At 29.7% G+C, this 14,458-nt stretch overlaps 1 protein-coding gene across 2 annotated transcripts in view; it reads right to left on the bottom strand.

Moving 5' to 3' along the window:
• The window catches only part of LOC145317402 (uncharacterized), a 184,337-nt gene that overhangs the window by 32,772 nt on the left and 137,107 nt on the right, over positions 1-14,458 (bottom strand). The window contains exons 5-8 of one of the 2 annotated variants that reach the window (XM_080158469.1): positions 13,406-13,525; positions 8,176-8,553; positions 4,850-4,973; positions 4,520-4,571 (exon numbers count right to left, since the gene is read on the bottom strand). In XM_080158469.1, coding sequence (XP_080014595.1) covers positions 4,520-4,571; positions 4,850-4,973; positions 8,176-8,553; positions 13,406-13,525 — 674 coding nt within the window. Of the gene's footprint in view, positions 1-4,519; positions 4,572-4,849; positions 4,974-8,175; positions 8,554-13,331; positions 13,370-13,405; positions 13,526-14,458 lie in introns of those variants that run through there. The other variant, XM_080158480.1, reaches the window with a different exon arrangement.

The raw sequence follows: 14,458 nt of genomic DNA, 5'->3' as shown, positions 1-14,458 counted from the left end.
TCTAAGCAAATCATAGAATTAATCCTTGGAATTATTTAGAATGCTGATCGATCAATCACTCTTGTAAAATGTAAACGTAAAATGTCACGCTTTCTCTAGCCCTCTTTCCAGTAAAATAAAGTAGTGAGGTTATTTGTTTGTCTGTTAAAATATCGATAACCACTGCACTAAATTAATAGCATTCTAAAGTTGAGGAAAGCTTCATAAGGTCCTGATATAATTTTAGGCCTCCTTCCTCCCCAACAGAGCTCTTAGATGCTTGTGTACAGTCACTTGTAGTTTATATAGTAGCTTTACTATCTATAATCATATTATTAGAATTGCTTGAGACTCTAGTATACTATAGAATAATATAGTTTATATAGTAGCTATACTATTTATAATTATATCATTAGAATAGCTTGGGACTCTAGTATACTACAGAATAATATAGTTTATATAGTAGCTTCACTATCTATAATTATATTATTAGAATAGCTTAGGGCTCTAGTATACTATAGAATAATATAGTTTATATAGTAGCTACACTATTTATAATTATATTATACGAATAGCTTGGGGCTCTAGTATACTATAGAATAGTATAATTGTATAGTAGCTGCACCATTTATAATTATATTATTAGAATAGCTTGGGGCTCTAGTATACTATAGAATAGTATAGTTTATATATAGCATCTACACTATTTATAGTTATATAATTATATTATAGTGTGGGACTCTAGTATACTGTAGAATAATATAGTTTGTATAGTAGCTACACAATTTATAATTATATTATTAGAATCGCTTGAGGCTCTAGTATACTATAGAATAATATAGTTTATATAGTAGCTTCACTATTTATAATTATATTATTAGAATCGCTTGAGGCTCTAGTATACTATAGAATAGTATAGTTTGTATAGTAGCTACACTATTTATAATTATTTTATTAGAATCGCTTGAGGCTCTAGTATACTATAGAATAGTATAGTTTATATAGCATCTACACTATTTATAGTTATATGATTAGAATAGCTTGGGACTCTAGTATACTACAGAATAATATAGTTTGTATAGTAGCTGCACTATTTATAATTATATTATTAGAATTGCTTGAGGCTCTAGTATACTGTACATTGATGCAGTACATGAAAGGCATTAGTAGTCTTTAATGAAATAAATTATTCTAAAGAAATATAGAAGATAAAGGAATAGGATTACTATTTATTAAAATCTTCAATTTAGAAAAAAGTTCAAGGGCACTTTTTCTGTCTTTGGGTTATTCTAAATTGTTTATTTACCAATCTTAATCATGTGTAATATGTCTAAAGCTTATTAAAGTATTTTAATTAGACTGCTAGCAAAGTTTTTGGCTGAAGTTTACCCAATTAGCGAAGTGATCTCTACTTCTGTAATAAAATTTATTCGTCTTGGTATAAATTAAAAAATCAGTTTAAATATCCCTTGATTTGTGTTTAAATTGAAGAGTGAGAAAAAAAGAGTTATTATAGCTTTTCATTATGAGTTAAATGTGTAACAGTAAAAAGTCGTGGAGCGGCAGACGCAGCTATTTTTAGCCGCAACTGATAACCACAAAAGCCAATTTCAGACAGTCTTCAATCGAAGAAGCCGTTTAATTATCGTGCAACCGAGCTGTATGGTTTTGTGTAATTTGCTGCTACAGCCGTAAAACAGAAAGACGTCAGATGGCGGCTGAATGTTGAATTTTCAACACCGGCTACAGTTTGGTTCATATGAAGACTAAAAAATCAATCCATTAAAAAAAACTATATTTGAAAACTATCTACGTCGACTATGTGGATTTTATAAATATTGGCCATAATATAGACATTAAAACCACATTCTTATGTTGACATAATAACGACGCGAATTTTTTTTATGAACAAAACCAAAATGTGGCTGCAGAGCCCTAGAAGTATTTAAGATTAATTTATTGTTATAGAAAACAAAAGAATTTATACAATATACATCAGCTGACCAAATCAATACCATTATGTTTTATAAACATAATCATTAAATCTTTTAGCGTAACTACTTTAAAAAGTTAAAGCACTAGTTAATGGTTCTATCGAAAACTAGACATATGCACTTGTTATGTAAACGAAGAATTTTAATCACACACTTTAGTTAACAATAACAAAAATCAGATTTTGGATCATTAAATGTTAAAATTAACTTGGGGTTAGAAAAGTATGACAGTAAAGAATAGGAAAAGTTTAGTTCAAAAATAGGGATGGGGAAACTAAGATCACAATGGGACTAATGGCCAACAAGACTTGGAATTATTTAATTGTCTCTGATTAAACAAAATTTGTTGAAAGAGTGTATGCTAAGAAAGGATAGATAATGTCTATGTAAACTAGTAAATAAAATTTAAACGGTGGTCAGGGAATCTATTCTGAAAAAATAGCAGAAAAAGACAGATATGGAAGTGTATTCCTAATTTATTAAAGTTAAATCAATTGATTGGAAAAGTACTTATCAAATCAGACTTAGCCATAAGAACCACACAAACACAAGCTAACAATGATTTTGAAAAAATACATTAAACTACTAATTTGTTATAAAAATATCTATCCCTACCTCACTAAATACGTGGGTGTTGCAATAGCTTAATTGGTTCTCTCATAAATAAATTTCTAACATGCCAAAAATTTATCCACGGATAATTGAAAGAGCTAACTAGAGTAAAGCTACTCTTTAAACCATGATAACCCATGACTAGTTGTAAGATATTAGGAGCCTAGCGCTTTATAACAATGATTAAGGATTATATCAGGGCTTGGAAGCCGCGCATTAACCGCCTATAGGCATCAGAGAAATCAAACTTTTACAACTTTAAAAATCTGCTGGAAGTCTAAACCTGACCAAAATAAGACAACTCTTAACAAAATAAGTTTTAAAAGCATGGGTTTAAAAATTTGAGGCTTTGTCGCGGCTTCACGTGGCTTCACGTGGCTGCACGCGGCTGCCGAGCTCTGCTTTGTATCTATTCAAAGTTGGCAGCAAATCAACTCTAAAGTTTCAATAAAGCAAATTTTTAATAAATTAAATTGCAAGTCTAGAACAACAAACCATACAGATTGGTTTATCTTTAAACTCTCAATTCATTGGAATTATTTTATCCCTGTTTTACTTTTTATGGAGCAAATTATATTTCTTTTTTTATAATTAAGAAAGACACAATTTTTTTTCAACTCTTGTTACTGCTCAAATTTAAGTATAAGTATTTAGTAAAATAATTAGTATGCAATCAAATAAAATAGTTTTTAGGACCATTCGTGGTCGAATATTCTTTGCCTTGAGACACGTAACCCCTTGATTTAAAAATGCGTAGTCGGAAGATTTTCTCTTTTTTAAAAACAGGATATATATCAAAAAATATGATTTTCAAAGTTATCTGAAAATTGCAGTTATGTTAATAAAAACTGAAGTTAAAAATGTTGGAAAACTACTCAAATCACCGCCTTAGGCATAGATATTAGACTAGAGAGCCCCTTAAAATTGTATGAACTGCAGTGATTTGAAACAAGCATTTAAAAGTTTGAAACAATGTGTCGTTAAGAATGATTGAAATATTATCAAAACATTTATAAAATCTACAATTTCAATATTTTTTCTCCTAATCTTTATCCCATAATTTCTTTGCACGGTGCATTTTTAGATAAGATATTAATTTGTACCATTTTTGGCCTGGTGGGACATCAAGTACGAATAAATACTATTTGCTTAATTTTATTCTACCGCCAAAATCATAATAGCATATCTAAAATTTTTAAAGTCTGATTTTAAAGTAAAAACATAAAAAAACGTACCCATATATAAATATACAGTTTTCAAATTTTACTTCAATATTTTTCTAAAGTGAGCAATTTTAAATTAAAAATTTAAAACCGAAATTTACTCTTTGGCATTTATGTCAATAGGCTTCATTTGCCAAAATATAGTTTGAAGCTTCTACAATTAATTCTTTTAGAAATTGATTCTGACTATTTTATTTTTCTAGACTTTTATATGTGTAAGTGAAATTACACCTGTTGGCATAGCCGCTAGAGTAGTTAGCTACTAACTCCATAAAAAAGTTATACAAGATCAAAGGGTATAATCCGTAGTACAGATGAGTCAAAAATACCCCACCCCCCCCTCATTTAAAATTCTAAAAATACCCCCTTCAGCTGCGTTTTATTTACCCTAACTTCACCTAATCAAACCTATAAATTCATCATGAATACAATATTTTGTTGAAAACATTGTTTTGGTCAACTTTCAGTTTTATGGACATACTCATAGCAAGTTTTTTTCTAATTTTTCTGAATGGTAACAAGAAGCTAATTTTATATTATAAAGAAAGAATAGAAAATATAGAGAGAGAAAATTTTAAAAATTCCATTTCGGGTTTGACGGATTGTTGTGTCAGATAGACCATCTATGGTTAAACCAATTGGCAATAGCTATGAAAAATAAGAATTGTACAAAAGCGACGCATCTCTATAATCGTAAAAACAGCTACTTACCATCGTCCCCAGTGTCTGCAAGCAGTTTTGATAGTTCAGTTCCAAATACCCTTGAAGTTTGATAACATTTGGTTTACTGATAATACATTTTTTATTAATGTGAAAAAAATAGCCTCCAATTTTTTTATAAAATATTATCTTTCAAATACACGAAATAAGTGTAAAAAAAAGTGAAAAAGATCGACAGACATCTTAAATAGGATTAGAATTCGATCCTTAATGGCAAAAACGATCTCACTATTAATGTGAAGGCCTACTTACAATGATAAAATCATTACATAAATAATGTGCAAACTGTACAAATAAGTAAAGTAAACGTTGTTTGTCCCTGGTTGTGTTTGTATTTCTGTTCACCTTCTCTCCCCTGTTCTTCACTCCCATAAAACTTCGGAAGAAATTGACAAACTTGCCATTCCTCTTCCAGACAGGTAGGTGCGATTCTGGCAGGTCCTGAAGCCGTTCATAAGATATTATGCAATTGTTTTTAGAATATTATGTCTAGTACTATATGAAAGGTATTTGGCATGTCATAAATAGTGCTACAATTTAAAAAGACATTTAAGTTCTTTTTTTATTTAGTTTAGAATCACATTAGAAAGATTAACCATGTTAACCATGTTGTATGTACATAGGCAAAACTGTTTTTAAAAAAGGTATTATCAACGTATCTTTATGTGATTTAGGACTTTAATTTCTATTAAACAGTCAGCAAAAGTTTTTGTACGGTTTAATCCGATTTAACTATCAAATGTTTCTGAGATCTTACAATACAGACAGAAAAACATCAACTTACTTTGTACTTTAATTATGCTATAAAGGGTTGAAAGAGTGTGTATATTATTATTAATGAATGATAATAAAAACAAGGATGACAACATCCATAAAAGCGAAGCACTAAAACTGTAGGACAAACGGACAATAACATTTGTTTATTGTCTGAACTGAATAATCAGAAAATAAAAGTATAAGAGTCAAATCAAAATTGTAAGTAAATTTGTTGAAAAACTGCACTGCTTCATACAGGATAATATTTATGGACATACTTACATTTTTAGGACTTGATTATAGAGTTGCTTCGCTTATAATATTGTTCTTTGTTGTCCCAGGAATCAATATACCAAAAATCAGATCAAACAGATAATTAGATCACATAAAAATTTGTTGTTAAAAAGGCAGAAAAATCAACATGTTAAAAGTGGACGTACGGACATTCTGGTAATGATTATAGAGTTGCTACGCTTTCTAAATCGTAACTAACTAGTACAGGAATCACCATGCAAAGTTTGAAATCGATAGGACAATTCTAACATGCCTAAATCTATCTCGGACGGACGGACGGACGGACGGACGTACGGACGGACAGACGGACATTTCAAATTATAGAGTAGCTTCGCTACTAACAAATTAATGAAATGAGCCTCATGCTAACATATTGAAGGATTCATAAACAGGAAGATAAAGATAGGAAAGATATCAGGATTCTTAAAAGTGATCGTCCCAACAGTGAAATTTCATATGAATACAGTGGCGTGCACATCAGTGCACCAGGGGGGTGTGAAAACATTAGTGAGTGAAAAACGGGAAGACAGGCTTAAGTTTTTTCAAATTTAAGGGAGTGTTGACACTACTGTTTGAATTGAATACACGAGATAATATAAGGAAAAGTAAAAGTTTTACTTAATGCTTTCAAACTATTCAGAAAAAAAACTTCCTTGCAAATTAAATCAGACACAATGTGTAACTTATCAGATACAGATGTTTAGTATGTTATTGTTGCGTTACTTTGGGACATGATATGCCTTGTTAAAACATTAAAGTAAAAGAAAAGAGGGGGCACGAGCTATAATTAACTCTACCTATGGGGTGGAGACCTTGTGCCGACCTTCAAAGGGTATTTGAATATCAGTCAACAGCGACGGAAATATAAACACAGCCAAGTCGCTACAAAAGAGCAGAAATCAATTTCCTAGCAGAAGAAAGAGGTCTCCGCCACTTGGGCCATATAGTTTTCTTGGTTATACTAATATACATCTAAACTTATTCATTTATTGTTGAAATAATGTCATTATCTTTCCGTGGCTAACTTATATGTACTTCAGCGGAAGGTTATAATAATATGTCTTTATAAAATTATAATTGTTAGGATATGATGAATAAAAGACAAAAGATGTGTTGATGTCAAAAATACTCCGTGTCATTCCTTTAAATTAAAACAGTTGGGGGGTTGTGATCATATCTACTCTCTTAAATAATAATCTATGAATGTTTTTCCCCCGTTTTACATTTATTTATCAATATAAGATGGTCATACTATAAATTTTAGACAGCATAATGAATGATATTACTTTTTTTAAGTAAAATGTCAAATTTGTTTTGTGTCCTACCCTCTGAGAAAAAAGTCAACTTTGGATCAGTGGGGACATACCTACATCTCAAGCTATATCCGGACAAACAGACAGAGAAGGTTCTACCTTTTACCATAAATTAAAGCAGTTTTACCTTTAAAAATCGATGTCTGAGGAAAATAACAACATAGTTTTTTCTCGTATTCATTCGAATCCGGTGGATAGGAACCGGTTCTCATCCATACGAAAAAACTATGTCTAGCATCGTATTATATCCAGTTTTCAACGAATATAGAAATGTACAATCATAAGATTAAAACTAGTTTTTTTAGCCGGTGCCTTCGGCACCACGGGGTGAAAAAAACTAGTTTTATTCTTATAATTGTACATTCTATATCCGCGGAAAGCCGTTTATAATACGATACGAGAAATAACTATTATACCATTTTATTTTTAACTTGAAATTGTTGTTGCTCTTCTTATGTACACAATAGTCCTTGTTGTGTATATGACAAATGTTGATAAAAGAAAATAATTATGTGTTGTCTTGTTTGAATCATTGTCCATACTTTTTATTTAATTCTATATTCCTTTCAAAAAAAGATAAAAATAGGAATGAAATACCTAGCAAAGATAGTCAACGATTTAATAAATGTTTATTATAAAATTTAGTCTGTATAAATTTAAGGCTCTCTGTGTATAACGTTTTTTATCAGAAAATAAATTTAAAAGAAGATTAGTTTTCAAAAACTTACGCCTTATTTAAATGAAAAAATGAGTAATGTTCTCTTGTGTACAGACATAAAAACCTCAGAGATTGTCTAAAAATTATTCTTCGCTCTCTCTTCCCTATTCAATTGGCATAAATTTCTGTTTTATGTTTTTATTATCTTTTACATTTTAGAAACACCATTAAGTCTATAAACTTTTGAATAAAGGACCTTTTATACAATCTAACAATAGGTGTCTTTATAAAGCTAGGAGAGATGCCTAAACATTTTTTGCCAGTTTTTTCAAATGACTCTGGACAATTTTTGCACATCTTCCTTTTATTCCTTACAATTTGCTTTTCAACTATTTTTGTTTGTAAAACAAATACAAAACAAATATTTTTGCTTCCTTTTGATAAAATATAATTGTTTATTACAGGTATGTTTTTTTCTATGGTGAAAATATTTCGTCTTTATTGATACCAACTTTTCTTCCATTCAAATACGTTGCAATTTAGTTGATAACAATTTTCATTGATTATGGTACGTCCGCCTTTCTGATTCATTTGCAAGTTAACAATTGCATAATTTGCATCCCTGATCTGTAGAATTATGACTGATAAACCCTGAATCATTTCCAGCCGAATACTGGCCGGATATATTAGACGACTCGCCGGCGGACAAATTACTCGCCTCACCAGCTGATAAATTACTCGAGTCTCCAGAATTACTGGGCAGACTTGAGCAAGACCGGTCGAGGACAGCCTGGTGGTCATGGTGATGACCGCCATGACCGTTGCTCACATAGCTGGAGTGTTCATGCGAGTGACCGGACGCTGTGTAGCTGGACTGATCATGGTGGTGACTGTGGTACTCGTGATGACCGCTTGTATGACCGGTGGATGGATAGTCGTGATGACCGGAAGATTGGTGACAGCTCGACCCACTCAACAGCTCGCAACTTGCCATACTATCAGACCTAAAAAAATCGTATTATGAGATAAAAAGATTGATTTAATAAAAAATTACATATGAGAGTTGGAAGGGGTGTGGACATAAAAATTACTTTACATAAATCAGAATTGTTACAAGAATCGTTTAATTATTAGATTTTACTGTATAATATGAACAAAATAGCTTAAAATATGTTTAATAATTGTCGTTAAATTTTTTTTGTGATGGAGCTACACTATAAGTAACTGTGTCTTAGGTTTGTAAATTTTAAGTTAGGTATAGTTTCTCTTTTTTCGTTATATTTTATATTTTCGATTTTTTCTTATCTTTTATTTTCTCTATTTTATACTTATCAATGTTTTATGTTTTGCTAAAAAATATTGGTTATTTTTAGAGAATCATCTAAATTTCTAGGCCAAAATGATGAAATTAGAATTTAATTAATCCTTAGAAAAGTCAGAAATATAAGGATAGTGAAATCTCTTCGTTCTGTTGTACCATCTCCCAAAATAGATATAAACCTTACCAGGACCTATGAGAAACTATATTGTAGAGGAGAATCATATTGGTTCAGTGGCTAGCGATTTCCTTCGGTACACACAGACAGACACACACAAACACACACAGAAACAGACAGACACAGATCCTGTTACTTTATTATAAGAATAAAACATAAAAATTTTAAATATAAATTGCTTTAAATTAAATACTTAATATTATAATGTTAAATATGTTATATTTTTTAGATGTTTCTGCTTGTTGATGCTGCACTGCTTATAGACATAATTGTCCTTGATGAATTCTGCCTGTATAATTAATTCCTATTCCTTTATTGATAGGAGAAAATGCAAAATTTTAGCATAAAATTCTCCTTTCATCTTTAAATAAATTAATTTTCAACCCAGATACAATACACACACGCACAAGAAAGGGTAATAACTTTGATAGTGCTACTTAATTATTTAGAGACGTTAAAAACGGCACACTTTGTTTCTATATCAGGTGCGTGATATGAAAAGTAAGCGTAGGGAGGATTCCTTAACCCATAAACAGTCACAACTCATTAATATGCACAGTGAGGACCTCCTGCACACAATTAACGGATTGGTTGTCTGGACTCACGTTACAGTTGGTATATAAAGCAGCATCGCCAATACGAGGTGAAATACATTATATTCTTGTTATAGACATATTTAGTTTATACCCAAAAATTGGTTTATACTAAAAAATCACATTAAACAGAAAGATCTTAGTAAAATCTTTTCTGTTCAATTTAAATCAAATTTAATTTCGAAGGAAGGCTGAGTAAATTTTATAAAAGTCACGTTAGCGGTAAGTTAAATGTTAAATAAAGAGAAATATTTGTAAAAACAAAAAATTGTTTATTTTTCTAGGGCACCACAATAAGAGTTCTGAAAACAACAGACTTGTTCATTTCGAAAAAAATATCTTTTTTATCAGCAAATAAATCCACATTATTTAATGCTTTGATACTTGATAAGGTTTTTTTTTACAATATTGTAGGCTAGTTACATACAAGATTTTTCATTTTGTCGAATTTTCGAGAAGTCTCTAAGTTTTTAAGATTTATAAATGTCTATTGCAATTTTTTTTAAATTTTATATCTGTCAAATGCTGCTTTTAAAAAGTCAAATAAAATATCTTATAGTTCTATATAATTATACATATAGTTTAGCTACTTTATACTTGGTTCAAATGACTGCATTTCACTTTTCAAAAGATATTTAAAAGATTAATAAAAAAAATGCCTAATTAAGAGTTTTAATCAATCATACATAAGAATAGCTTTAAGATTTCTTTTTTTGATACTGCTCTTACTGTGCTACTTATGGATAGTATCATACTAGTTAATAAATTAAACATTTTGTTAATTAAACATTATAACATAGTGCATTGAATTCTATAAAAAAAAGAGATTAAACATGATTTTACAAAACTGAGTCTTTGCTATTTGGCCTAATTGTCCTTGTTTTAATACAATACTAAAAAATCAGAATGAAGGCGTTTTTGTTCACCTTTAAAGGTATATACATATATACTTTAAACAGCCAACCCTTTTATATAAAAAGAGCAATAAATATCCTATTTTATCTAAAAGTGCAGCTATCCAATTTTAGAGACATCTTGAATTTAACACTCCAAAAGTCAACCTAATAAGGATAGGACATTTATCACATAAAATAAAAATCATTTTCAAAATTTATACATTACAATTCACAGGGGGACAGTGTACTTTCAATAACAGATTAAAATGCTTTTAAAAAAAGATTTTTTTTTAAAATACATTTTTACAAAAACATACAGGCTTACATATTCCCCATTGAAATACGTAAAAATAAATTTACAATAGTATAAGGCCTAAAAAAAACACTTTTTTTACAAAGGCATAGAAAGAATGAGAAATAAAACTTTTTAAGAACAGTATAAAGTTCTGAGATAAATTTGGTGACTTTTCTACGAATTGTCTGTCACTCTTATGCATTTGGTAAAAAAGGCTTAAAAATAAGTTCTATCCTTAATTTTGATAAATATAAATCATTCTCTTTGGCTTTTTAGTGTAGAAAGATAAAAAAAGAAGAAGATAGTAATTTATTTTTCTTAATATCTTAGTTTTAAAGTCATCAACAAATAAGGCAAAAGAAGAGATGAAGAATAACGTTTAGGAAATTAATTAAAAAGAAACTTCCTATATTCTGATAGAAAACTTGCTTAAACATGCACACCTTGTTTTGGTCAAAAGCCGTTACCCTCTTCCCCACTGAGAATTTTTAATAACATGCACAAAAATAACATCAAAGATTTGCGTTTTCCTCTATATTTGAAATGACCCAAAAAACAACCCTCCTAAAAAAAGGCAAAATAAAGATAGACTTGAATATGACTTAAAAGTTGAAAAATGGCTGAATTGATTAAAAAAAAAGGGCCAATTTCATTAAGTTTTTTATTGTAATTTGTAATTTGCAAGCTATGGTAAATTTTTTCTGTATGCCATATTGACTGTCATCAAATAGAAGGGGGGGGGGGGGGGGGGGGGGTCTGTTCCAATACAAAATTCATACTTTATGCGATTTTGACTCATAGAAAATTTCAGATATTGGGCTTGAGAGGAATTTATATTATAATTTTGAACATAAATCATGCATGCATAAATATGTGGTCACATTTTCTCTTTCTACAACAGCACAATTTTTTTCTTATGGACTTTATATTTTTTTCAATCCTAAATTGTTTAAAATATCTTATTGTATGATTTATAGAAAACAAAAAATGAAAAAATAACAACTGTTTGTTAACTCGCTGTTGATTATGAAACTCAAGGATTTGTTTACCTGATGTTTAAGTAGACATTATTGTCATTATTATTATTTTTTTAATATTTTTTTTATAAAATTTACTCCAAAATCATATTTACTTTATTTCTTACCTGTCCTTTATGTTAAGGAAGTGCAATATTATTATAACAAATGTCTGTCTGGTTAAAAAAAAAGTGTTTGGCAATATACCCCTGATTGATAAAGGAGCACACAAACTAACCCCCCAATCACCTTATCAATATTTATTTTTTTTGATAAAAAGTTTTTTGTCATAATTGGACCATTATTAATGATAATGTGGCATTAAATAAAAAAAAGGTGTCATATTTTCAAATTGCTATAGTTCTTATGACATTGGTAGCATTAAATAACATTATTCATACGAAAAGAACTTAGAGCGATAAGGACTCGATGTCCGGGGGTGGTGGTGTTACGATGTACTTTTAAAGGATTGAAAGATATGTTTGAAATTTTTGTTTTTATGATAAATTACATTTCACACAGCCGCAGTTGAAAATATTCTTGGAAAATTATGATTAATAGATTCTAACATTTAAATGGAACCTCTCCTCTTTGCTTATTTTCTTGACGAAAATTGTGCTTTCACTCAATCTTATTTTTAACCAACGAACCCCTCCCCATATTTTCAATCGTTGAAAAAAAAATAACTTATTTCTAGGTTTCGTTTTATGATTTTTTTCTTTTTGGTAAATAAAAGTTTATTTAAAATATTAATTATCTAAGAATATCCTTTTTTAGTTTGGCAGGTTATGGCAGTTAATAATCAATTTTTGTTTTTAAGGTCCTACAAAATATTTATGCATTAAAAAAAACAATAAACTAAATCATAGTAATTAAATAAAACCCTTTAAAACATGTCCAAACATTAATAAAGCTTCTATAGGAGAATCATTTATTGATTATTCCAGCTGCAAGATAGTTTGCGTTTAGACTGTCGATTTTTAGAGATATTGTCCTTTTTATATTTTTGAAACACCATTCTTAAAATAATTAAGTGTCTGATAATGATCTAATATAGCCCCAACCATTAAGACATTATAATGCTATTATATGGAAAGAAGGGCTTTTGTTAATTTTAATTAAGTTGTTTAAAAACAACAACTTTAAAATCAGTTTAAAAAGTAAAATATCGGTGTTCATGAGGACAAAAATTCTTTTATAATGTTAGAACAAGAAAGGGTAGTTAGTTAAAGGCAGTAACAGACAACCAACCTTATAATTGAACCATTCGTCTATAAACATGTAACCATATTTTGAGTTACACCTGCATATGAGGAATGGGATTTACCCTACACTTACGAACATGTAACTGGAGAAATGTTTGTATTATTTCGTGAATCAGATGGAGGTATACTGGAGAAATATAATTATACCTGAACACAGAACAGGACATGTTTGTATCATTACTGGAGCAAGATGGAGGTACACTGGAGAAATATGATTATACCTGAACACTGAACAGGACATGTTTGTATCATTACTGGAGCAGGATGGAGGTATACTGGAAAAATATAATTATACCTGAACACTGAACAGGACATGTTTGTATCATTACTGGAGCAAGAAGACTTGGATGGAACGCTGGAGGAAGGAGAACTTTCTAGGGAGTATTGCAGGTCAGATATGGAGTTTGGTCGCACCCTGAAAAATTATATTTGTTAATAAGAAATGATAAACAATAATTAAAACTAAAAGGGAAAAAAGTAGCCAAATATCTCAGCTTTTCGGGACGACGAGTTTGTGTTTTTAGCCTATCGATAAGCCATATTAGAATAGGTTGATAGATTTAGGTTTTTAGACGTAGTTCTAGATGATAATCTTTGCTATTGTAAATAGTGTTTCAGCCCTTACCAATTCCATTCAATGTTATAATATTCACATAAACTCAGAGATCTTAAGGGGTAAGCTAATAAAGATAATTTATTATATTGTAAGATACTATTAGAATGTTTAATAATATGGCATTGTTAGGTGAAATTTAACAATTAACAAAGATGCGAATAACGGTTAAGAAAAAATGAAATAAGTAGCTTGTAAGAAGTATATATTTATACCATGACCTATGTTAACCCTCTATTTAAACACACACCCACTTATTGTCAGGAGTATGAGGGTATGTAAGTAAGCAAAAAAATGAATTTTAATGCAGCCGCTGTCATAATATATCATTATATGAATGACATACCACTCTAAAATGCAATGTATTATATACTTTTGTTGAGACCAAATACCCGACTTAACCCATACAACCTATCAGACTTTAATGCTATGATAAAAAAAAAACTAATATGCTTATAACCTAATCCCCTGTAAAAAAAATAATTATATTGCTGCGACTTGATGTACAAATTATAGGCAATATCATAATAATAATTATCAACTAAAGAAAAAAAGTAACGTTACAAAGATCTTGTAGCAGCAAAGCTGCTCCTTTATTAGTAAGTTGATTGTTAGTTAGTATTTTTTCCATGAGTTTCTTAGTACTAACAAGCTAAAAATATTTTACATCCAATTGTAATGAAAAATAAATAAAAATTTCTTTAAAGGAAAGAGAAAATGTGTTGAGTGTTTAAA

This window comes from Acartia tonsa, chromosome 1, assembly GCF_053477335.1.
Source record: "Acartia tonsa isolate MP-2025a chromosome 1, ASM5347733v1, whole genome shotgun sequence".
Taxonomy (NCBI): Eukaryota; Metazoa; Arthropoda; class Copepoda; order Calanoida; family Acartiidae; genus Acartia; species Acartia tonsa.
The sequence above is the reverse complement of the archived record's forward strand: the minus strand, read 5'-3'. Positions and strand labels throughout refer to the sequence as shown.